The sequence below is a fragment of the Kockovaella imperatae genome, assembly GCF_002102565.1.
Source record: "Kockovaella imperatae strain NRRL Y-17943 chromosome Unknown BD324scaffold_1, whole genome shotgun sequence".
Taxonomy (NCBI): domain Eukaryota; kingdom Fungi; phylum Basidiomycota; class Tremellomycetes; order Tremellales; family Cuniculitremaceae; genus Kockovaella; species Kockovaella imperatae.
The window spans coordinates 84,530-108,589 of record NW_019028941.1 but is presented as its reverse complement, the minus strand read 5'-3'; the positions used below and the strand labels follow the sequence as shown (position 1 = coordinate 108,589).

Here is a 24,060-nt window from a genome sequence, read left to right as displayed (position 1 = left end):
CAAAAAATGAGGAGAGACGCGAATGTTTTACCTTTGAGTTACCTCACAAACTGACATTCAATTCACTCTTGATTGGCATACTTTTGCTGGCATCGCATTCAACTGGACAGTCCTGCTGCTGCGTGCACTGCTATCTTGCCACTCGGGACATTGGCGAGGATCGTCAGTGATCGACGCATGCTCTTTGTGATCTCGAGTCGGATTGCTTGGACGCTTTTCAGGGTAGAGAGCGAGCGGCACATTATTTTAAGGACATCACATCCGTCGAATCACCAAAATCACTTGACCAGTTGAGGAGAGAGAAAGATTGTACACAAGGCGTGCTGGATCTGTCCTGTGTTGTCCTCCTATCGGACTTGCTTCGACGTAACCCTGCTCGTTCAGTTGAGCGACGAGTCTGCACGATACCGATCCATCCCCATCAACGCATACGATAATAAGCAGGCCCGCGACTCAGACACGGTCTCGGTCTCGGACCTGTTTGACACCATCTCTAGCCGCCCATCCAATCGACCACTCTCTTCACACCATGCACGGAGATCCTTCACCTTCGTCGTCCACGGCTTCGTCGTCCTCGTCCCTCCTCCGACCGCGCAATATCAATCGGCCGGGCACCTGGTTTAAACCCAAAGTGGGGCATACAAAACTGGCCACTACTGCTGAAGATTTCGTGATGATCTCGCCTATCAAAGCTCATCAGGCCATGCCTCCAACACCTGCACGACTTCAAGGCGACACGAGCTCTTCATCTCCAGAGGATAGCCCAACGCCGGCGTGTGGAGTCGCGAGTGCTACTGCGAGATTGAAACTAGTGGATGATGACAGTCCATCAAGACGGATTCAGCATGAGCAAGGCGTCTTCTTATCGACAGGTCTAAAAGGGCGAGAATCGCCCACTAGTCCACTCAAATACTCGACTCTCTTTCCAAATCCACAGGACGAAGATTCGCCTCAACTCCCTCCAACCCCTCTCATGTCCAACGCTCCCCTTCCACAACCGCTCTTTCCTCCACTTCGCACCTCTCAATCACAAGACTGCGACGCGACAAAATCGGGATCCGATGCCAAGGCGAGCTCGCATCGAGCTCGCTCATCGACTGACGCTCAACGGCCATTGTTGGGACAGAAAAAGGCCATCTCACTTGACGCGCTTCACAAGACAGCGGAAGATAAGAATGAACCTTTCGGACATCACCCTCAACCGTCTTTCCTTGGCAAAAAGTCTCGGCCTCCATCAGCCGGGTCGACATCGGTTCATCGTGCACACAAGCGACACAACTCCGGAGATCACCATGGTCTTGGATCCATCTCTCGTTCCACTGGACAGAAGTCGGGATTAGCCTTGACTTTGACGCCTGCAAACTCGACTGAATTTGCATCCAGCTCTTCTCTCTCCTCCACCTCTTCGTTCTCTCCTGCCGAGCCGCCAATCTTTGAAGATGTCAAGCCTCTCGCAGAGGCTTTTGAGAACAGTGCTGGGACGTTGTTGCGGAAATTCAAGCCTAGAGACTCCGGGGTGGCTATGGACGATCCCTCACCATTACTACGAGTGGCGCCACCTGCCAAACCTCCACCGCTCACTCGACCCAAACGACCTGCTATGCTCAAGCGGACTTCCTCTATGGGGGATGAGCGAGTCTCGTGTCAGACGCCCAGTATCACTGGGCCGAGTATGGCCTCTGGATGGCCCACACCGAACGCTTTTGGTTTCCTCGGAGAGACCGCCAAAAACCTGTCGTTCAAGGGAGATCAAAAGCCATCCATGCCGGATACCCCTGTCAAGAGGAATGCTTACGGTCATATGAGGACCGGATCAAGAGGAAGCTCCTTGGGTGGTCTGCCGATCGCCAAGGCCTCTTCCCAGCCGACCATTGAGATCACCACGGATATGACAGGGACCTCTGTCGACACCAAGCCTTTGCTTAAAACTCCGGTGCCGGCAGTGACGCTTACTATCACTTCCTCTCCGGAGACACCAATGGAGGTTGATGTTTCGAGTCCGACTGTCCGTCTTGGCCCGCAAGGCCTTCCTCCCCATGCCAGTCATGATCCTTCACCTTCGAAAGTCGCTGGTCGAATGGATCTCTTGCGGGTCCATGCCGGTGGCAGCAGTAGTGACTGCAGCGAAGATGAGGGGACGCCAACCAAAGGCGGGGCTTCAGAACGACCCCGCAATCTTGGTGTCACACCTGGGCCGTCGCCCTCCCCGACCCCGTCTAAACCTCCGGCTGGTATCATGCCTCGGATGTCGCTCCCAGCGTTTGCTGCGCCGAAGCAACACAAGACACTGCATCATCGTCAATCTCATCCCGCTCCAAACATCCAGGTTGAGGAGGATCTCTTTGAGGCTCGTTTCATTACCCTCGATACGCTTGGCAAAGGTGCTTTCAGCACCGTCCTAAAGGTACAGGAACGCATTGGCGACGGTCTGTACGCGGTGAAAAAGGCGCGAGGGGTCTTTGACGGTGTCAAGGATCGTCTGAGGCATCTCGAGGAAGTCGACATCTTGCGCCACTTGTCGAAGAGTCCCTGTCCTCATGTCATCAAATTCGAGGACGCTTGGGAGCAAAATCGTCAATTGTTCATTCAGACCGAGCTTTGCCTCGGATCCCTGGCCTTTTTCCTCGAAGAATATGGTCGAGTTGTTGAGAGGCTGGACGAAGGTCGTGTATGGAAGATCGTTCGAGAGCTCAGTGACGTGAGTGTCATTATTTCGAGGCTCGCTGACATTCAGGGCATCAATCACATCCATTCTTCCGGTGTCATTCACTTTGATATCAAGCCGGCAAATATACTCATCTCGTCTACTGGTTCGCTAAAAATTGGCGACTTCGGACTCGCTACTCGATGGCCTCGTATCTCGGCCGATGAGATCCTTAAAGGATCTGGTCTGGGAGGCACTGCAGCTGCATTCGGACCGAAGAATCAAGAAAAGCTAGAGCGGGAAGGAGATCGTGTTTACATGCCTCCAGAAATGCTTCGGGGTGTATTTGTCCAAGAAGCCGATATTTTCAGGTAGGTCTTCAGGATGTGTTCTCGAATGTCCGTGCACCTAACATCCGTCCTAGCTTTGGTTTGGTCATCTTGGAAGTCTCAACCAACATCTGCGTGCCGGATGGTGGTGCAGCATGGCAAGCATTGAGGACCAACGACTTCACAGTCGTCGATCTGTCACCGCTCTCACCCGCCCTTACCGATCTCATCGTATCGTGTATGCAGGCCGAACCGAAAGCTCGACCTCTAATCAGCCAAATTGTCAGTCACCCCATTGTTCAGCGCGCTCGGACCGGTAAAGACGCTTTGGCCCCGGAGGATCCAAGATGGTTGGTCGATATTCTTAGTGGTGGAAGCAGCCTCGGCTTTGCACCTCGTCCGATGGCATCGACTCCAATAGATGGCGATGTGGATATGATCGATTAAAGGGCATTATCCTATCTCCTTCTGTCCCCCAATCATCCTTGCCAAACGGCAAACTTCCCTGTTCATCACGATCTTGATCTCATGACTGTTATGCCTGGTTCACATATCTCTCTCTGTGCCATCAAAAAAGGGACCGCATTCCCGTCCCCCCTCTCTATCTTCTTCTTCCGGAATACGCATTGCTATATTTAACGACATCTCAATCACTCTCTGAGGAGGGCTGCCTGGAATACGACACGACTCTTCGCTAGATGCGAGTGAGACTTGTAGAAACTGTTTGTATATAACTATGTTTTTGAAAATATCTTGCAAATCGCAACGAGACGGGATGACATGCAACGATACGATGCAATACATTATTTGCATGCGCTGCTCCACTTCAAAGAAGGCGGGCCGCTGATTCTATGCTTCGTGCTCGTGCTATCCACCAGGAGCAGATTTGACCAAGCTCCTCGCACCCAAGATGCGTTTGGCTAGAGCCCCGACATTGGCTTCTGCAACTACGACATCGACGGTCATTTCCACGTCGAAAGCCGCTTCGCACAGTGAGACAATCCGCTTGGCTTGCTTTTCATCCATGATGGCGAAATCGTCGGGATCTCGACCGTCATCTTCGACAGAAGTCGAAGCTATATCAGCAGATCCATCTGTTTCAGGTGAAAGGTCATCCGAAGCTACAGGATCAGGCGACACATCCGGATCAGGAGATGATGGGATACTCTTTGACTTGGCCTTGAGGACCGAATTGGGCAAAAGTGCCGGATTCTCGTCAAGCGAGACTGTGACAATGTCCAGAAGACACGAGCGCACAGCTTTGTACGAGGTCGGGTCGGATGGACGGCTGACTGTCAATGTGTAAGTCATAATCCTCCCCTGGACAAGGAACAACTCACCCTCGATCTCAATGGGCGCCACTCGCGACATGACGTTGTGCTTCCCATCATGGTGATACCTGAGTTCATATCTGCCTTCAGACCAGGGCAGTTGATCGCCTCGAAATACCACTTCTCCACAATCCTCTTGTTTGACAGTTCCAAGTGGCGAGACGTACTCGTCACCATCCCATTCATCTTCAAAAATTGGCATCCATTTACCCATTGACGCGATCCTAGTGACCAAATTCGATCGACATGAACCGAGTCGATAGATGCCAATCCAATCCTTTCTGGAATGATTCGAGGGTGCAGTCCATTGGACTCTGATGGGTTGACCGACTTTGAACTTGAGTGCCGGGGTAGAGGAGTTGGTCGCAATCTTCAGTGAGTATCGGCTCGTGTCGTAGGCAGAGATGTCACTCGCCACACGAGTGATAATCATCCTCTCCCTGGACTGTTGAAGTAGGATCCTCGTGTCGTTGACCATATCCGCAAAGACCGGTCGAGCATGATCCAAGAACTCTTCGACGGCTTCCGTAAGCTTCTCCTCGACTCGCTCGATAGATCCTCGGACCTCCTTGACGACTCTCTGAATCTCGGGTGCATGCTTCCCAGCACTGTCGGCCAAGGTCTTTCCTGCCACCGACTTCAAGGTCTTGGTCAGACCACCATCCTTTCGCAATCGATCTCCGTATAGCTTCTTCATGTGGGGCCTTTCCACGCTCGAGAGGAACCACCAGTGACTCAGATGTGATACGACTGCCAGGAACAACACGAGCTTGGACCAACTGATCAGCCATAGACCGAAGAACGTGGCTCCCCCCATGCTCTGCTCAGGGTTGTTGAGGAATCGGTAGATACCAGTGTAAGCCAGCTGGGACGGGATCTGCTCGATGAGGAAGAAGTCGGAATAGAACCATCCGAAATCGCCCAAGACCTCGTAGCTCGATGTAGCAGCCCATACGTGAAGAGCGACGAGAGACTGCTGGTCAGCCAGAGCAATCTTCATGGATACTCACGAGGCCCAGCACGTGTCGGAGCAGCGTTCCGCTCACTGTCCAATCTGCAGGCAAATGATAGGTTTTCCACGCCAGCCCCGCGAAGGACACTGCCGCGTCAGTCTTTGCCATCGGTTAGTACCTCACCATAGGTCATGACCAGACTGATGTTGTACGCCACTTGCCAATTTCTGAAAGCCTCCTCGGTCGCACGCTTGACTACGCCCTCTCTTTCCATACCGGAACTAGCTTCGCTGCCAACCTCATTGGGGTAATGATAGTGTTTCAGGTAATGTCGAACCAGCCATTTCGTCTTGGATTGAGCCCGCAAGAGCAATCCCAGACCATAGGAATGAAACAAACGCCACGCCAAAGCATGGAGGAAATGGACGCCAAGACCGACCTTTGCCGGAAGCGCAGGTACAAGCGAGGATAGACTGTATATGAGGAGAAGGACCAGTGCGAAGTCTGTCGATCGAAATACGTCTAGGCGATTGAGGATGACCAGGGGCTTTCGGAAGAATCGATGTGTGAGGTCGTGCATAGTCGCTCGTCTCGGTCGGGTCTTGAAACCGCTAGACATGTTCTTGGGGAGCGACATGTCGCCTGTGGGTGTGATCGACATGGACATGGAGCTATACGAGCTGTCGGAGCGGTTCTTTCGAATCTCGGGATTGGAGATGGGTCCGTCGGACAGCTCAGGGAGCTCAGGCTCCGTCTCGGTCTCCCCTGAACGGATCAGCCAGATGGCTGCAGGCATGACGCACCTTCGGTAACTGCAGGTGTCCTCTCAGGTACTTCTTCGTCTACTAAGACTGATTCTGTGGCCGGCAAGGGGTTTTCGCCCCATGCCAAAGGAACTCGCGAGGCAAGCGGTTTCTTGCCACCTCCGTAGGTCCGCTCGATATCTGCGAAAGGTCAGATTGTTGACGCCTCGGTAGACTCACGTGGGTTCTCAAACCAAAGCAGGAAGGCGAACTGGGCCGCATGAGCTGCCAGCGAGACGAACAACACAGTGTATGATCCGACGACTGTCATGATGAGCCACTCCTGAACTAACGAATCTTAGCAAGCTCACCCATTGAAAGGCCATAGTAGCCAGCATATCCAACCGAGTACATGGGATGTGGCGCAATTTCGTAGACTCCATCAAAGACCAGGTCGTGCTGCATGACCATGAGCCAGAATGCATCTCCCCAATACCAGGCGTAATCTTTGACCACACGATGGGCATCGACTTTGACCCAGAGATTGAAGAAGATGAGCGACCATCCTAGGATCCAGCGGAAGACATGGAAGAATGTCGTATGGCCTGATGGGAAGCTGAGGTTGGCCCACGCAAAGCAAGAATAGGACACAAAGTCACTGGAGAGTCAGGTCTCCTACCTTCCTCTGTGACTCACTTGAGCAGAACCAAGTCGACCAGTTGGCGAAAGATCAACCATGCGTTGAATTCCTGGGGAACGTCTTCCCATTTGTACCCCTCTCCCATCTTCATCTCGAGCTCTCGTTTCCACCATTTTGCCCAGACACGACCTTCTTCGCCACCGGACTCGGATTTCGTATCTAGCCAACCACGTTGCCGGAGCATTCGAACTATCCATTTCTTCTCACTTTGTCTCCTGAGAGCCCAAGCGAAACCCCAATCATACATTCCTCGCCAGAACGTAAAGTAGATCAGGAAAAATGTGGAACGAATGCCGGGATGGTTTCGCCAGAGGTAAAACAAGATAGGTTGCGAGATCAAAGTAAGAAAGGTCAAGCGGGTCAACGAGGACCTGTGCAGAGTGTGTAAGAGCGTATGGAGGAATGAATGAGTTGCCGGGACTCGAAAGACTTGACCGGATGGAGTTTTACCCCATGTCACCTCGTCCTGACCTTTTTCGCTGACTTTGTCGTGCTCGCCCTCATTGTTGAAGTCCACGTTCGGGTCGGACGACCCAAGCGTCGCGCCAGTCCTGCGATGTCTGAGGGTAGGACCGTTCGTGGTCGTGATGAAATCTGCATCCTCCGCGGGAGCAGGAGCCACGTCCGATGCCATGGCTCAGTCGTGATAGCTCGGACTCGGACTGCTCGCTGTATTTGGGTCAAAGAGCGTTTATTACACGAATCTAGACAGCTCACCTTTCGGACTTTTGATCTCGTCCAAGCGCGGAATTCCGGAAATGATGATAAAGCTCAGCGATGTATGTGACGTGGCATGTGGCACTCAGACACTTGGTTCTGTAGGGGTGATGCGCATTCACAGATCCTGGCTTGCGTTCTTGATGTCTGTGTGGATCACAGGCTCCGACCTCAGTAGAAGCCTTCGGAAGACAGCATAGCTTCCTGGGGATCAAGCAATAGCTCACCTGGCAGAGGTCGTTGGGAGGCGCTTGTGCCTTCCTCTTCTCCAGGTTGCCGCGCACGTAGACTTCGGGCTGGACATACCAAAGGAGGTCCTGAGCTTGACTCGATAGCAAAACGTTGGGACGCTGAGTCTTGAAGGTCTGCGAGGAGTCACGACGGCAAGCTGGGTCTGGGAGGCTGCCAGAGTCCCAGTCTGAAGCACTCTATGCCCTGGATGATCAGGGGGATTGCTGGTCCGAGCATATGAAAAAGGATTGCGAGGAGTGATGTATAGCGAGCCGCAAGTCTTAGATACACACTCTCAAGCATTCGAGGGACAGGTAGGACCGTATACACACTCTGTGCAATATCGCGCACTTCAGCCTTGTTGCTTGCCCATGATTAGCATCCTGCCGCCACACCCAATCTGCCACAATTCAATATGAGTGAAGCTTGCTCTGCCTCCACTTCGCGACCTTTCGATACCTTACAGCGCACTCCTCATTGCACACGATGACATCGATGCTGTCGTTGCCATCCTATTCCAATGCTTTCTCTCAGTACAGACCCAGCACGAACGCCCATGTGGACTTTTTGATCCCTTCGACCAAAGGCAAAGCCGCCGGCTCGATCGACAAGTCATCCGTTCGAGTCATAAAGGTTTCTCTGCCTCGTGAGTGCTGCCGCTGGTCTCCTTCCGGCCAAGCTGATTTCCATCACGCAGCCGTATCAGGTCCTTCGTCAAAAGATGAGCTTGCGATTCTACTCGACTCGATCGCTCCGCTCCTCGCCGGGCAGCCCACCCGGGCGTCATACCAGCAACTTTCACAGATTTGCCGTCGTCTGGTGCTTTGTACAGACTCCAAAGCTCCAGAGATCTACGATCACATAGCCTCAGAGCTCGATAGGAGCGTCGCTAACTTGGCTAGAGAATGGCGAGGGTCTATCATGAGTCGGGAAAAGGACTGGTTAAAACGCTTGACGAGCGGTTGGAAGGTCTGGGAAAAGCATGTCGTGAGATGGCGCAGCTCGAATCAACGCATCGGCACAAAGCTCACAACGAAGCAGGACCTCTTAGCATCGGTATTCGTGTATCTCGATAGGGTGTATTCAAACGAACAGAACGGCAGACAGTCGATCAAGTGAGCCGGATGCGTGCAGCATCAGTACTCACCGATCAGAGAGACCGCGATCAAGGCATTCTATCAAGGCATCTGGACAGATGTGTACCTCATGAAGACGAAAGACGAGCTGTTGGGTTGGGCGGCAGCTGAGAGAGAGCATGATCTGTAAGTATGCGTAGCAGAGAATACCCTCAGAGGCTGACCCACCCTATCAGACCCAACACTGAACTTCGCCCAACCATCAAATCCTTGATCGAGCTCTCCTCCATCGTAGCAGATGAGCCCTCTCTCGTGGCTCCTTATATGGAGCAACTGATCGACCATTACACCTCAGTCGCATCGTTGAACATTACACGCGTGGAAGAAGGCACAATGTCTGCATCAAAATACGTCGATTGGGTGCTTAATAAAGCGGCCGACGAAGTCGAACGCGCCAGAGCCTGCCTGTGGAGAGGCACGGACGCCGAAGTCAATCCTGTCGTTCTGAAGACAGCTGGGCATGCAATGGGAGATAGGGTCGTCCGAAGGGGTGAAGCTATTACACTCGTCACCAATCCGCACGCTAACCTTTGATCTCAGCACTCGACGAAGCTATGGACTTCACGAGTGAAAAAGCCTTGGCGAGATTGTACGAATTCAGCGTGGCTTGCGATACCTTCACCCTCTTTGTCAAGGCGCTGTCTGATCATATTGAGGTGAGCTGCCATCTAGCACGCTTGACTGATCGCACAAGGCACGCCTCCGCACTTTGATCTCAGATCCTGACAACGATCCCAAAATGATAGACTCCACTTTGACACTGAAAAAGTTCACTGACAAGAGCATTGCGCGCTTGTTCGTCGAGCCTGATGGTGATACAGATATGGCCGAAGCGACGACTGTCAGTGCGGTCGAGAGGATCCGACAGATCGAGCTGGAGGATGCCATCCGGAGAGGGTTCAAAGCGGGAATGGGTAGCCGACAAAATGCTCCTGCGGAATGGATCGGTGGGTGCTAGTGAAATATAAGCTGATCTCCTGCTCCAGCCAAGCACCTCGATGCGGCGATGAGACGGGGACAGGGGTCTGGCACAGAGGCTCAATTCAATGCTTTGCTCGATGAAGTGATCGCTCTCATAGGCTTCACAAAGGACAAGGACGTTTTCAAAGCGTTCTATTCGACTCAGCTGGCCAAGCGATTGTTGCTGAGCAAGAGTGCCAGTGATGATATGGAACGAAACATGATCGTCAAGCTTCAGCGGGAGATGGGCGAAGAGTTCACCTCGGGAGACGTGATGATGAAAGATCTGTCGCTGTCTGAAACGTGAGTGTACCGTGTCGGATGAGATACTCACCATTTCAGCCTCGTCAAAGCGTATCAATCAGCTCAGGCGAAGAATCCAGACGAATTCAAGCATGCCGGTGACTTTGCAGCCAACGTCTTGACGGAATCGGCCTGGCCGGCGTATCCTCTGCTAAAGGACGGCTGGAACTTTAAGCTCACCCCTGAGCTACAGTCATCTATCGATCAATTTACCTCATGGTACGCTACTCAGCACAAGAATAGGCAGCTCTCATGGCGTTGGCAATTGGCCACGGTCACGTTGACTGCTCGATTCCCTTCCGGGAAATACGAGATTGGGGTGTCCTTGTTCCAAGCTGTTGTCTTGCTCCAATTTAATGCAGACGATGCACTGGACTTCAACGAGATTCAGCAAAGGACAGGTATCGAGAAATTGGAGTTGGTTCGAACAGTCCAGTCTCTTTCTATGGGTCGGAAAGGAACGCGAGTGTTGGTCAAGAAGCCGGCTGGGAAGGAGGTCAATCCCACCGACACGTTTGGCTGGAACAAGGCGTTCACCTCGGACAGGATCAAGTTCCGAATCAATCAGATCCAACAGGATATGTCGGCCGAAGAGAGTCGAAAGACAAACGAACAAGTGGCTGTGGATCGAGTATCTGTCCTGGAAGCCACCATTGTTCGGATCATGAAGGCCAAGAAGAAGATGACTCTTCAATTGTTGATCGACGCCGTGGTGACAGATGTCAATAAACGATTCCCGCCTGACATTAAGGAGATCAAGAAGCGCATGGAGAGCTTGATCGAGCGGGAATTTTTAGCTAGAGACGAGGATGACAGAAACTTGTTGCATTATCTCGCGTAGGAGGATTCGATAATGTTTGTACGTCGTATGAAGCCTGGCAGTATGCATAGCGTTGTATCCAAAGAGCATTGTTTCCAAGAGCCGACCCAATCCCTGCATATGCATTAACGGGAGGGACATTTTGTGGTCTGGGCACGTTTTACGTGAGTGACGCAACCGAGAGGCGATCCAATTTTACCGGGTCAAAGCGTTTCACCAAATGTCTTGTTGGGCAAGCATACCATTGACCTGTCTACCGTCAACAACTCGGGACGCAGCATGAGCCAGTCTTCGCGGCCAGCATCAGGCTATGATGTGTACGAAGACTTATCGCTGGATGACGACCCTAAGGCAGAGATCAAGACGTCATCCCAGCTCCCACCGACAGTGGCTTCTTCTTCTTCTTCGTCTCTGATGAGATCGCCCAGTTCGTATACAGGCTCGTCAAGATCAGCTATGGAAGGTTTAGGCTCGCCAAACTCCATATCATCCAGCTCAGGAGGTGCGAAATCGAGTCCTTGGGAGAGATTCGAAAGTCGAGTGAGGAAAGATAGCAGTGGAACAGCTACGCCTCAAGACGTGTCTTCGCCTGCTGTTGACCAAAGTGGGTCAAGATTCTCAACCCCTTCTCATGTCATGTCCACACCACCACCACACATGGTTCAGAGAGACGAGCGTCCCGGTCCAAGTTCGAGACCGTCTCTGCTCTCACACCCTACGGGATCGAGTATGAGCGTCATGACGGCCTTGGCGAAAGATTTGGAGAATGTCCCTTTGGTACTCGGCGTGGTCCTCGTTGATTTCAACCACTTAGTACGTCTAAACCTAAAGTCTAAGTCAATTTTCTGACTACAGATAGATCGGACCGACAGTCGAGTTCGCGTATCCTCCCAGTCTACAGTCGGCTCTGACTGCAGACGACGAGCTCAATAGGATCCTCCCGTTCCTAGCACTACCAGATGGAGCTCATCTGACTGAAGAAGACTATTCATATTTTCACTGCTCATATCGCCCACCGAACGGGACTGTAGCGGAGCAAACAGATGTCCCGGTTGGGACAACCCTCTTTGGAATCTCCTGCAATAGACAACTACAAGCCAGCGAATTGCTCGTCAGACCGAGCGACGTGACGAGAACAACGGTGCAGAAGGCTATTGTGGTCATAGCGTCCCAGCCAGTGTTTGTGAGTTCAAGAGTCCTTTGTAAAGAATGCCAAATCTGACGTAGTCCGCAGGGACCCATTCGGTGAGCTGCAAAACGTGCGAAGCGTGGGTTAACCTGACACGATTATCAGCGATCGCCTTGGCGTCGTCACTCGAGCATTCTTCGCTCAACGGTGAGCGGACCCGATCGCTAGACGCTCTGAGCTCACACTTCGTAGAGACTTTACCCAGACACAGATCCTACAAGACTTTTACACCAGCCTAGAATCTAGTCTGGATGGAAAGAGTGGTGAAAGTGCGATCTATATGGGTCAGTTTGTGAAAAAAGACATCATTTTTATGGGTAGCTGACGCTAGAAGGAACGAGCCTCCGCGAACTGATTCACAAATTTCGCCATCGAACACTTGTCCTGCTCAAAATACTAATGCTGCAGAAGAGGGCAAGTCGACTACACTCTACTGTCAGAGGCTGACTATCGCGAGCAGATCATGCTCTATGGACACCCTGTGGAAATGCTCTGCACGTACCAGTACTCGCTTGTCTCTCTCATGCCTGGTGAGCTGAATTCATACCGTCAGCTCTCGATCTCACTCGTGTTAGGGCTGCTCATGAATTTGCGGGATTGTGGTTCGGCCGAGCTCGATGCAAAGACCACCCGAACTAGGCCAAACTCTCTGCGGACGAGCGATCGAGCCAGCGTGCTCCGCTTCATGGGCTTGCGTGAGTTGCTGCCCTTTTGACGCAGTCTGAATGTATCCAGCGCTGCACTTATTCGGCAATGGGTGCTTCTTCCAGCCGTATCTCCCGCTTCAGCAGATGGATGACCTAGCTGCTGATTCCTGGCTGATCGGAACGACGAATCAGATCGTCACGCAGTCCAGAGAGAATCGCTATGATTTGCTTGTCAATGTCAGCTTCGGATATACTGTGATTGGGAATTAAGCTGACACAACTGCAGATCGAGAATATGTCCTTTGAGTTCTCCGACCCAAAGATGGAGCGTATAGTCAACTTGACCCCGGCTGACCGGAAGTGGATGGACGACGTAGTCAAAGCTGTGGAAGAGACATGGGACCTGCCGGAAGGCGAACGAGCGTCGTAAGTGTGCAACCGCGACCGGTTCTGATTTTCTCAGATTCCGAGGCAGTGACGACGATCTGAGATCAAGGTTTGAAGAATACATCAGCGGTGCCTTGTCATCCTTGAAATTTGCCGAATTCAAATTGAAAGGCAAGGCACAGGATCTTTCGATCGTCGGTGTAGGTGCGTACGGGGACGTGGCAGATGGCCTTTTGACTTTGGCTGATCCCACCCTCAGCTGGCGAGGAAAATCCCCTTCAACCATTCTCAGAGTTGTGGCTCGAAGCATTCCGTCAAACTCAGGCCTATGAAGTATGGAGTGGATGCACAGATCCGGTCCTCTTTGATATCTGCGAGCCTAGGTGGGTTTGCCAACAAAAACAGGGAGCTTTGATTGACCATGTGTGTGTGATCAGGCACCCATGCGACGGCAGAGCGACGCTCATCTCCGACTTTAGTCTCCGTCTAACGGAAGGAATCCACGATCTCAAATTGGATCAGCAGCTTGGGCCTACACGCGAAGTCTTGTCGTCAGCTTTCTCAGCAGGTTCGACCGCGCTGGCAGCCGGTTCATCCACCTTTTGGAAGACTTTTGACGGTGTCAAGGCCGATATCAGCTCGAGAATCGAAGCGGAAAAGCAGCGACGTGCGACGACCACGGCAGCAGCAGCGCAAGATGGTCAAGGTGGACCTCTTTCGTCTGGTCCTTCAACCCCCGTCACGGGTATCCGGGACTCGGCACAATCCACCCCGAATGCTCCCATCAACGATATCAAAGCTACGTTAGGCGGTATCGGATCTAGTGTCGGATCATTCTTTGGTAATCGAGTAGCGTCCTTTCGGAGTAGTGCGGCAAAGGACGATGAGGATCGGAGGAAAGGGTTGCGTCCAATGAGTCTCAGTCCATCGGCCAGTGCGGATGCTAAGCGCAGGAGTGGATAGACAGGGTTGTTCGTGCATCTAGAGTATAAATGTAGCGCAGTGTCTCGTCGTCAGGGCTGAGGGTAGGGTGGTAACATGCTACTTCGACCGCAGCGCGCATTGCCGGTATCTTTGGTTAACCATACATTCATTTGCATTGACTATATGTACATTGCTATTTCAATCACCTCCGTACGAAGCCCTAAGGCTCAGCACAATGAACCATCCTTAGTTGGTGGTGGGCTTGTTCTCGTTCATGCCGAGGGCGTCCTTGGCCTTGTCGAGGAGGGAGCCAGAGTTCTCGTTCTGGTTTCCAGAGATGGCGTCACCGGCCTGAGGGGTGAGGTGTGAGCGGGTGTGCATCTCTGTTGTTAAAATCATCTTACCTGTTGAGTCCAGGACTTCTGGGATTCGGGTTGGGCAGAGGAGGCGGCAGACTACGGGTGGCGTCAGCGCGTCTTGATGGAATGCCTAATCAGCGTTTACTCACGTCGGCCTTTCCGGCAATGGTGTCCTTGGCCTGCTCGAGGTAGCTGAAGAATTCCAATCAGTACGGGCTTGAAAACGTTCATCTGGTGAAAGGGATGTTACCTCTTCTGGGAGTCGGGCTTGAGGGCGGCCTCAGCCTCTGAAAAGGGCATAAAGGTCAGTGGATTGACCTTTCTCAAAGGAGGGATGAACCTAGTACTCACTGTCACCGAAGGATTGTCTTCCCATGTCGGACATTGTGAAAGGTTAGTTGTGTGTTGGGTGTTTGGGGTAAAAAGGTAAGTGTTATAGTTGAATGGAATGTAGTGTGAGGTAGAAGAAGAAGATGAACGAGGATGGAAGACCTTGTTATATATACCTCGACTTGTGCTGCCCTGGCCACCCGCCCGGCTATCAGGCTCAAGTTCCGACGTGTTCAGTGATGTCACCGGCTACGTCGTGCGTACACCTTTTTTCCTTGGAATTGATCGGCAAATTGTGACATAAAATTTACCTGAAAAGGCAAATTGTCTGATGGCAGAGGGACTTTGCCACAATCGTCATCGTCAGTTCTTGTACCATGATTTTATTACCTCTTTCATGCTAAAAATCGTGTAAACCCGTAACCGCCCCCCGGTCGTGTGTCATTGTTCATTACAACGAAATCATTTTGGTTCATCATTGAGCACGAGCACATTCTAGAGTTTCAACCTTTTTCACTTGGCACTCTATCGTATTTTCATATCCACGCTCCCCTGCACTCCCATACCATCCCAACCACCTCTGCATATTCATCATGGCTGACAACAACACTGGAGCTATCGACCCCAAGACTGGCACTTCTGGTGAGCAGAGGCAACGTCTTTTGAGAAGTAAATGGTGGTGGAGCTGATCATGGATTGCTACCCCTGCTTTATTCTTTGGATCCCAATCCACCTGGATGCAATGCACCTTTGCTACCACTACCTGGATCTCGTGTCGATGATCCGATCATTGCATTCCTACGTCACTCGTCTTGAATAACGCTTTGACGCTCTCGCACCTATAATTCTTCACCTTACAACAACGCTGTTGCCGCTCTTTACTTGATCACCTTTCTCGCTCCCCTGATGATACTTCAATCTCGATCTTGCCCCACTCACTTCACTCACTCGCTGCTCTTCGTTCATTCGATCATGTCCCCTCCCCTCAGGCCACGCTCAAACCGGAGAACGATTCGAAGTCGCCCCGGAGAACGCTCACCTCCGTCTCGACAAGAAGGATGAACGATCCCACGCCAACGCTTTGGCCGACGCTGAGAAAGTAGCTGCTGTCGAACGAGCTGTCGAGGAAAAGAAGAAGGAACTTCAGGAACACCCAACGGCCATTGCTGAATCTCATGGCAACAAACCGTCTCGAGGTGCCGTCATTGATGAGCAGCTCATCCAGGAGGAGAAGGAAGAGTTGGCGAAGAAGGAAGAGGCAAAGAAGCAGAGTGAGGAAGCGCACAAGCACTAGGTCGTTTGAGCAGGACCGACGAGACATAAACAGATGACACGAAGAGAGAAAAAATGCATAGTCAACCTCATCATAATCATCATCATCATCACAGGCTGAAGTTTTCAGTCTCTCATTCACTTGTACACCGTGGGAATCTAACCCGCAGCCGCCCTTTTCTTTTGAATTTTGAAACCCGCGTCAAGAGACGTTTCAGGTGGCGCGTCTGTCTGCACGTGCCTTGGGGAAGGAGGCTATGCATGGTACAGAAGCCAAAACACTGCATCAAGGTTTATCATAGAGGAGGGCTTTGATATAGCAAGCCCAATTACTTGAGCGCAGGGAGCCCAACATCAGCCAACAGCGTCGAGTTGTATGGTCCGCTGCAGTCTTGGATCTCACAAAGTATTCGACACAGCCCCCCCTCTTGATTTTCTATTTTTCTTCAACCAAAACATACATAGCGTGGAAGGGAAAAAAAAGAGGGAGAAAGGGAAGTTGACACGATCGCGGGATACAACTGCTTTTTTCTATCTAGACCATACGACAACACAGCTCCGGGATTGACCTGCAATCCAGCTGTTCCTCGACGCGGGGCTTTTGACGATCGAACCAGTACAACGCAGGACAGTATACTCTTGCTCGACTCATAACCAGTAAACGTCCTAGCCGACCCCCTGTGTTTGGACCTGAGCGGCGTTGGCAGATACAGTCCGTAGTCCGTTCTTTCCTTTGATCATTTCAGGTGCACGAACCGGGCACGACACGCAACAAGGCGTAGGTTGAGAGATCCTGGGGTTTTCGGAATCCAGCTCTGGTCCTCACACAGCACAGTCTCATCCAGAGCTCTAGCTCGGACACACTATACATCTCATCCTCGTCAGCACCACCATCATCATCATCATGGCGACCCCGGCGCAATCTCGATCTCAAAGTGGATCCGCTCAAGCCTCAGGATCTGCCGCAGCTTCTGGCTCAGGCTCGGCCAGATCAAATAGCACGACAGCCACCACATCTATCTCTATACCGGCCACTGCGGCTGCTGGAGGAGTGACAGTCACTCAACCACCATCGACAGGTGAAGCATCTTATTACAAGATTGCTTCGGGGGAGTATATAACGTTTGGATGGAACTTTACGAGTCTATAGTGAGTGAGCGAGCGCAAAGCGAGCTGTTTTGGATTACACGTGCGGCGCTGATCAACTTGGACTTCGTTCGATCTATCCCCCATCCGTCTCTTTCCCATCCACTCTCATCTCGTCCATGCTCATCTTACCCCTCACCTGACACCCTGCCCACCCCCCGCCCCCCTTATAACCCCTGTGCCACGCATTGTCACCACAGTGTCCAGCCCGAACACCTCACGATCATCGCTTCATGCTCTGCCAATGGTAACACCTATCCTGTTGGACCTACCGCCTCACCGTCCAATACGCTAGCAGCAAACGCTACCAACGTCGTGTGGTCACCTTGGGAATGGGAGCAAATTCAAGGCCAAGTCCCATTCGCAGAAGCGACCTATGTGCTCAAAATGTGGGATCAAAGAGGTCCAGATGTCGGTATAAAAGGAGGCTATTTGAGTCCTTATGCGGGTACAGAGTTTGCTCTGTATAGGCCAGGACCGTATGTAAGCATTGCAGGTGAGTCCCTTTCGAGCAGGTACGATGTCGGCGGCGGCTGGCGTATAGTAACCATCGCATTACCCTGCTGAATCCTGCATTTCCCCCCACCCCACCTTCTTTCAGACGGATGGACATGTTCGACTTGCAATGCTGGTTTCGAACGGCTCTCCGATCCGCTTGGTTTAGCGGCCATGTTGACATTCGCCTCTGTCATTTTTTCCGTCTGGAATGTATGGAGAAGATGATGAGGTGGTAGAGTAACAGTAGAAGAGGTACGAGAGAACGGCCTGGACACGACTTTTGATTTGCAGATGGACATTTGCTTCATGACATTCATGCACGATTATAATCTCATCCTTGAAATTCCATTTACCAGTGCATGAAATGCGTTGGACATTCGTAACCCCATGGGTTCTTGTCCACTGCATAAAAGGGGGGGGGGGGGGGGGGGGGAGGGTCGAGGATCAGCCACTTTGCACGTACGATACTCGACTCGTTCAAACACTCACGATACTGCTGATGGTAGTCTTCCGCAGAATAGAATTTCTTGAGCTGAGTGATCTCGGTGACGATTGTCTTGCCTTTAAAACTGGGTCTCAGTGTCAGCATTACATGGCCCAGACGGAAGCGGATCGCTCGAGGGACACCTTGACTCACTACTTCTCCTGGACTTCTTTCGTCACTTGCTTGGCGATTTCTTCCTGTTCTTTCGAGTTGAAAAAGATACCGCTCCTGTAATCTGGGAGTTGGCGTCAGGATTGTTGTTGATAATGATGCTTGACTTGCAAAACTCACGATCTCCGCGATCAGGACCTTGACCTCCAGCTTGAGTCGGGTCATGTGTCCTGTAGAAGAACTCTACGAGTTCACCGTACCCTACAGCTCCCTTTTGATAAGTCACTTGGACACCTTCTGCGTGACCCGTTCCGCCCATACAGACTTGTCGATAAGCTAGAACAAGACGAGAACGGGGAAAAGCGAGTCAGCGTAGCTCGTTTGGGTCCAAGAAGACGACTCACATGGATTCGGGACGTCTCCTCCGGCATACCCGCTGACTATCTTGTATCCTGGTAAAGTGGAGTAATATTGGTTGAACAGGTGTTCTGTGCCCCACTAAACGTGATGGAAGTCAATAAGATGGCCATTCGTAGGAAGTCTCCTCAAGAAAAGAAGAGTAAGACTTACAAAGCATCCGGCGGTGAAGACTGCCGATTCGACTGGGAAACAGGGATAATATATCAGTACGGTACGATGGAGTAAGGGTTTTCCGGAGGAGCGGCTCTCTCGCTTCGGGTCGCCGCTCGAACTCACGACCTTCTCCTGGTCCAGCCTTTTCAGCCTCTTCCCTTGCCTTTATAGCCGTTGGAACTGTCGGCGGAGGAGGTGTCTTAGTCTTTACCATCTTTCCAGTTGGTTGAGCGAGTTTACCAAACAGAGATCGGATCGATGAAGCCATAAACTTGTCGTCCTTGGAGAAGATCAGGAAGGTTATGAATGCGATAGAAAGTGAGAGGACAGTAAGAGGGCGTATGATGGGACGACGACTTTATTGCTCTTTCCCTTTCAAGAGTCTCAGTAGCAAGCCTCGAAGTGTAGTCGGGACCTGTGTCGATATATCGAGTTGATGGAGTAAGCAGACCGATGATCAATACACAGTCATTTAAAAGGCCGATCCGATTCTTTCTTTTCCTGGGATTTTCAATTCATTCGCCGACCGATGATGATGACAAGATGAGCCCGAACTTTCACCAACATGCACACAACTCTCTCCCAATGATCGCACGTATTGAGCGAGATCACCGGGCGGTAGTGCACGCTGCTTGACATGCAGTGCTACTGATTCATGGCTTCATAAAGGGAGAAGATGCCCCCGACTCCCCTCTCTTATTAGCTACAAGACTGATCTTCAGGCCAAGGATAGCCTCGGCAGCTTCATAATGCCCTTTTGTGCCGTCAGTGCGCCCGCCGCCGCCCCCGCCCTCGCTTCAGCCGCTTGAGCCCGCTTCGATCTCTCACTCTGTGCCTTTTCACCGGGAACAATATCAAAGTCCCAAGGTCTAGCGACGAGCGCAGCTGGGATGAACCTGTGGATTCACGTCAACCAGGGAGACTTGCAAAATTGTTGTTTTTCGGTGGACAGGGACGAGAACTCACCAAGTCGCTCCGCAGACTACACCTCGACCTTGATCCTGGATCGTCAATATTCTCCACCTGAAAGGAATGGAAGTTGTGAGATCAGTCATTTGATTGGTTTTCCACTCGGTCTCCCCAAGTTGAGCTGAACTCACTCCGTCTCGATGAACCTGCTCAAGACACCTACGAAGGGTGCTAATTCTCTCGTTCCACCCGGAACGGCGTACACTATGACGCCTAGGAGGTTGAGGAGCGACGTGGAGATTTGCTTGCATTGGGAGAGATACTCGAGAGTCGGTGGCGGCTGAGGTCATAAGAGTCAGGTCAGGTTCACTCATCGTGACAGATATGCTCCACAGAACTCACCAGAGCGAGCTCGAAACCCCACCAATCTGATGAGGAAGCTTGGTCAGTCTGCACGTCCTGATGTTTGGTATGGCGAGCTCTCGCGTGCTCACTCGGCCGCTCACTCGCACTCACAAGTATATATACTCATCCTATCTAAAGGCGGATGAATCCCAACATGACTAGGCCCCTGGTACAGGTATATCTTGCTCTCTGCATTGAGGAGCGCGTCGAATCCTATTCGAAGGGTCTCCGGCGTGGGGAGCGCACCTGCTAGTGGTCTCGAGAGGGACATGGCGGAAGCAGGCATCAAGAGACCAAAGGGGAGTTTGGCGGAGTCGCCGAGAGTTGCTGGGCTGTTGGTGGTATGTGATTGGGTGAGGGCAGTTGGAGCACGGTGATGATGCGTTTTCTCATTCAGGTCTCGAGGGGTCTCCAGCTCCGTTGAAGATTCGATGATCAGATCGCCTGCAAGATGCGTTTGTACCTCGAGCGTTCCCGTCCCACCTCTAGACTCCACTGAGATTGCCTCATCCTTTACAACTCCCAAGAGCGACAACAACACTGGCAATTTTGGGATCGGTATCGGAGCAACCTTTACAGTCTTGAACTTTTCTTCATGGCTTGATTTGACCCAATACTCCTTCTTCAACCCTTTTTGGACTTTGGCAGCCTGTCGAATCAAGTCCTCCGCTTTGTCATCTAGACAGTCCAGGCAGACAGCTCGCATGGGCTCTGCACCGGGTGAATCGACCTCGGATGCGGTTTGGCTCAGGGCCTTTGCAGACGCTATGACCATGGATGCTTGGGTCGGGTTTAGGAGCTGAGTACGGAGTCTCTCAATGTCTTTTGCTCGGAGTCGTGGCACCGTGGTCTTGGATCGGGCAATGGTAGACGCGCGGTAAGGAGACCATGTTTTGAACTTATTGGTTCTGGGGTCATGCTTCGACTCGTCCGAGACGAGGGAGGTCGACATCTTGGCTGAGATTGGATCCTCAGGCGGAGACAGAGCAAGTGAAAGAGGATGAGGTGATGTACATGGGGTAGAGGTGACGAGAGACGGATCAAGAATCAAGTCGCGAAGTGCCACGGCCGCCTTATCGGCTCGTCGTTGACGTGCCGATGAGCGTGAAGATGTCCAATTTTCAGGACCAAGTGGAAAGCGTGAGAGGGTGAGTCGGAATGGGAAGGTTTGAGGAAGTGAGAGACGGGATAGGGTGGATGGGGTTGATGAAGTCTGAGTCGAGCCTGATACTTTACGTTTGGTTAGTGGCATGGCGATGGATGCACGAGCGCAGCCGGCAGAGTGGGTGAGTGACTGTATGGAGCAGGCCAAGGTAATGTGACCCAATGACCAATAAGCCAGAACACTGGAATCAGATAGATTTAAGGATATGCTGCTGGCTTCATACATTAGGCCTACACTCGAACATGTCGACTGGGCTCGCATGTCCCGTCGGTCACACGAGGCTGGTTTTTCAGGGTCGGAGCACTCGTCCACCAAGTATGTTTCACTCGCCTTTCCCACGCAGAACTCACGTGAGCGATACTCTGTTCCCCCCCAGCCATCATCTATGCAATGCATGTCGAATGCTCTATGCTACAATAGACTTTGCTCAGACTGTTTATTGTGGTCAATCGACCAAAAGGAAAAACAGTGAAAACTTTTTTAGGTGGACCAATGCTCTCTCTCTCTCTGTTCACCCTCGCGACCATTATACTGCTGACTCGAGGGCATCGACGACCGACATGGAAGCTCTTCTAAAGGCAGGCGTGTTGGAACCTGGTGAATCTCCCGAAATGGTGGCGGCTTGTGAACTCATCCTCAGGATGGATTTACAAGGTAGACTGGGTCCCATGGATCGAGTTCGGATGATTCCAGAAGTGGCATGGGAGTCGGATTTCCAAGCGTCATTGGGGTTGGTCACTTGTCTCCGTTTACACAGTTCGAGAGCGGAAGGGGATCTCGCTGCGGGTGGACAACAATCTGGGGATGTCCCAAGGATCTCATGAGAGGTAGGTGGAGGTGAACGATGTCTTGAACACCTTTCGACACATTTGGACGTGGCTATGGAGATTTTCCTTCCTCTCGTGGGGCTCGTGCGACGACGAGAATCGTCCATCATCCGCTCGACTCCTTCATCCGACGTGGAGGTGGATAGAGGGATAGAGACGGGGGGGAAGCCGGGTGAGAAAGTGTGAGGGGTGTAAGGTCGAGAAGAGATGAAGGAAGATCCAGACGAGGGAGGCATGCCTCTACCGAATGGGCTGGTGAGGTCTTCATCGGAAGTGAAACCACCTTCTTCGTCCTCTTCATATCCATCATCACTATCTCCGTCTTCTTCTTCCTCCTGTTGTTCTTCTTCCTCTTCGTCATCATCATCATCATCCCTTGCGTTGACCTGGCGTGTGCTGAGGTCCAAATCCAACATGACACTGCGTTGTGAGGTGGGTGAAACGAGCGATGTGGCTTGTCGGCTGGGCGGTGAGCGGACCGCAAAGGTCAGACAGGATTGTCGTTTTTCGACGCGACAAGTCGGAACGTGTCCTGTTGAGCTAGTTTCGTCAATGGACAGGCCGAGACCGTTGAAGCCTCCGTGAAGGGACGAATGGAGATTACTCAGAAGGCCTTGAGACTTTGAGTAGCCTGATCCATCATCACTTGTCGTGCAAGTCAAGGACGACGAACACTGCGGTCTTCTGAGGATAGGTCGATTGCATGATGATGGACCCCCGGACGTAGGGTTGACGAGGTGAGGTGTGATAGGCGTCTCGTTGCCACCGTTTGAAGAGGATGATCCGCCAATAGAAGCTTTTCGAGCGAAAATGTACGAAATGAGGGATGGTGAAGGTTGATCATCCGTGACGCCAGGATCCGAATGAACCAATTCAGAATCCGTAGATGTACTTGCTGATGGTGATCTTACCGGAATCTGGAGTTTCGGGAAAGATAGACGACTAGATGTAGGAATGTCGGACACTGAACTTGACATCACGCGAGCGGGGTCGAATGCAGGACCGCAGGCGGCAGCAGCAGCAGCGCGGCGGGATGACGATGATGATGATGAAGACGACGAAGACAAGGTCGTCAGAGTTTCAAATGGATTCGATCGCGTCCATGTAAACTCGTCGATGCCGCGAGGCGAGGTGGTGAACAAAGTCATGGCGTAAGGCGTGCGCGCAGAAGGTCGAGGGAGGGTGTTGAACTAACGGGGGTTGCCTTGAGACGTAATTGAGCGGCCAAGATCCGACACACTGTGATTGAGAAAAAGGTCACGCTCTCAGCGTTCTAGTGGGATATACTGAGCATCATGGGTGGTGGACGACAGCAGAAGTTCCTAAGCTATCGTTGACGGTTGACTGCCGTGAGACGGTTTTGTTGTTGGTGAAGATATGGGGTGCGAGTGAGAGTCAGAGAGGGTCAGATGAACCACACATATACCCAATTTCCCATTCGTCGCTCGCCAATCCCTCCGCGCTGAACCCACTATATCTCCCGGTGGGGCAATTTTAAACCTTAGACACAGAGCTCCCTCTTTTTTCTCTTTTCTTTTCTTTTGGCTCCTCCTTTTTTTTGTTTCTCACGCGGGGTCTCTCTCTCTCTCTCTCTCTGATAATTTGTTTAAATTCGAAAATATACATACACACAAACTCCTCGTTTGAGGCAGTGCCGCTGGCCGCTGGCTGCCTAACGATAAATCAACCAGAGTTCAAGCGATAGCGTGTTGGAGCGGGAATGTAGCATGATGATGGATGCACACAGCGCGGCAATGAGATCAACCCTACATCCATGATGATGATGACACCTGTTGTCGCTCAGAATAAACCCCATCTTTGTCCAATGCTTGATGCCCCATATATAGCCAATACGCAAGCGGCGACTGGGTAGCAAAAGACGCCACAATGAGCGGGTACGAGTATGATTTATTATTGTCACTGCTCACTCATCCCCGGGGGTATCCCTCAAAAAATGGCATCATCCA

General features: G+C 51.9%; 10 protein-coding genes across 10 annotated transcripts; 5 read left to right on the top strand and 5 right to left on the bottom strand.

Annotated features, from left to right (window-relative positions):
• The first annotated feature begins 41 nt into the window (after positions 1–41).
• On the top strand, positions 42–3,774 carry BD324DRAFT_677950 (kinase-like domain-containing protein). The gene is made up of 3 exons (XM_022018961.1): positions 42–2,698; positions 2,735–3,015; positions 3,069–3,774. Exons 1-3 carry the CDS (start codon positions 530–532, stop codon positions 3,418–3,420), a joined length of 2,802 nt encoding a protein of 933 aa, XP_021874165.1. The 5' UTR covers positions 42–529; the 3' UTR covers positions 3,421–3,774.
• BD324DRAFT_596026 (phospholipid methyltransferase-domain-containing protein) lies at positions 3,740–7,397 on the bottom strand. The gene is made up of 8 exons (XM_022013853.1): positions 6,697–7,397; positions 6,372–6,658; positions 6,241–6,324; positions 6,061–6,201; positions 5,441–6,022; positions 5,315–5,403; positions 4,314–5,277; positions 3,740–4,265 (listed from the first exon to the last, which is right to left on the bottom strand). Exons 1-8 carry the CDS (start codon positions 7,332–7,334, stop codon positions 3,841–3,843), a joined length of 3,210 nt encoding a protein of 1,069 aa, XP_021874164.1. The 5' UTR covers positions 7,335–7,397; the 3' UTR covers positions 3,740–3,840.
• A 705-nt stretch (positions 7,398–8,102) lies between these two features.
• BD324DRAFT_610954 (putative ubiquitin-protein ligase) lies at positions 8,103–10,948 on the top strand. Its single transcript, XM_022014229.1, has 9 exons — positions 8,103–8,294; positions 8,346–8,635; positions 8,690–8,763; positions 8,803–8,910; positions 8,961–9,274; positions 9,325–9,440; positions 9,479–9,731; positions 9,771–10,047; positions 10,087–10,948. Exons 1-9 carry the CDS (start codon positions 8,135–8,137, stop codon positions 10,886–10,888), a joined length of 2,394 nt encoding a protein of 797 aa, XP_021874163.1. The 5' UTR covers positions 8,103–8,134; the 3' UTR covers positions 10,889–10,948.
• Positions 10,949–10,983: 35 nt separating this feature from the next.
• On the top strand, positions 10,984–14,162 carry BD324DRAFT_610951 (transport protein Avl9-domain-containing protein). Its single transcript, XM_022014228.1, has 13 exons — positions 10,984–11,680; positions 11,727–12,050; positions 12,102–12,112; positions 12,162–12,203; positions 12,249–12,340; positions 12,391–12,470; positions 12,517–12,586; positions 12,632–12,751; positions 12,792–12,940; positions 12,990–13,129; positions 13,167–13,294; positions 13,350–13,473; positions 13,528–14,162. The coding sequence occupies exons 1-13, from the start codon at positions 11,147–11,149 to the stop codon at positions 14,051–14,053; spliced, it is 2,340 nt and encodes a 779-aa protein (XP_021874162.1). The 5' UTR covers positions 10,984–11,146; the 3' UTR covers positions 14,054–14,162.
• BD324DRAFT_610949 (heat shock protein 9/12-domain-containing protein) lies at positions 14,163–14,847 on the bottom strand. Its single transcript, XM_022014227.1, has 5 exons — positions 14,725–14,847; positions 14,624–14,660; positions 14,523–14,565; positions 14,419–14,469; positions 14,163–14,365 (listed from the first exon to the last, which is right to left on the bottom strand). The coding sequence occupies exons 1-5, from the start codon at positions 14,756–14,758 to the stop codon at positions 14,261–14,263; spliced, it is 270 nt and encodes an 89-aa protein (XP_021874161.1). The 5' UTR covers positions 14,759–14,847; the 3' UTR covers positions 14,163–14,260.
• A 261-nt stretch (positions 14,848–15,108) lies between these two features.
• On the top strand, positions 15,109–16,075 carry BD324DRAFT_654335 (hypothetical protein). The gene is made up of 2 exons (XM_022018790.1): positions 15,109–15,345; positions 15,693–16,075. Exons 1-2 carry the CDS (start codon positions 15,297–15,299, stop codon positions 15,995–15,997), a joined length of 354 nt encoding a protein of 117 aa, XP_021874160.1. The 5' UTR covers positions 15,109–15,296; the 3' UTR covers positions 15,998–16,075.
• Positions 16,076–16,711: 636 nt separating this feature from the next.
• On the top strand, positions 16,712–18,013 carry BD324DRAFT_3116 (hypothetical protein). Its single transcript, XM_022012457.1, has 3 exons — positions 16,712–17,124; positions 17,322–17,617; positions 17,723–18,013. Exons 1-3 carry the CDS (start codon positions 16,880–16,882, stop codon positions 17,842–17,844), a joined length of 663 nt encoding a protein of 220 aa, XP_021874159.1. The 5' UTR covers positions 16,712–16,879; the 3' UTR covers positions 17,845–18,013.
• BD324DRAFT_610938 (peptide methionine sulfoxide reductase MsrA) lies at positions 17,949–19,247 on the bottom strand. Its single transcript, XM_022014226.1, has 7 exons — positions 18,911–19,247; positions 18,785–18,816; positions 18,619–18,712; positions 18,395–18,550; positions 18,257–18,338; positions 18,109–18,188; positions 17,949–18,021 (listed from the first exon to the last, which is right to left on the bottom strand). Exons 1-7 carry the CDS (start codon positions 19,053–19,055, stop codon positions 17,969–17,971), a joined length of 642 nt encoding a protein of 213 aa, XP_021874158.1. The 5' UTR covers positions 19,056–19,247; the 3' UTR covers positions 17,949–17,968.
• A 217-nt stretch (positions 19,248–19,464) lies between these two features.
• On the bottom strand, positions 19,465–21,981 carry BD324DRAFT_2023 (hypothetical protein). Its single transcript, XM_022012167.1, has 5 exons — positions 20,213–21,981; positions 20,099–20,124; positions 19,888–20,036; positions 19,754–19,810; positions 19,465–19,683 (listed from the first exon to the last, which is right to left on the bottom strand). The coding sequence occupies exons 1-5, from the start codon at positions 21,660–21,662 to the stop codon at positions 19,506–19,508; spliced, it is 1,860 nt and encodes a 619-aa protein (XP_021874157.1). The 5' UTR covers positions 21,663–21,981; the 3' UTR covers positions 19,465–19,505.
• On the bottom strand, positions 21,793–23,241 carry BD324DRAFT_606399 (hypothetical protein; the record flags this gene model as incomplete). The annotated part of the gene is made up of 1 exon (XM_022014011.1): positions 21,793–23,241. The coding sequence occupies one exon, from the start codon at positions 23,239–23,241 to the stop codon at positions 21,793–21,795; it is 1,449 nt and encodes a 482-aa protein (XP_021874156.1).
• Between the last annotated feature and the right edge of the window lie 819 nt (positions 23,242–24,060).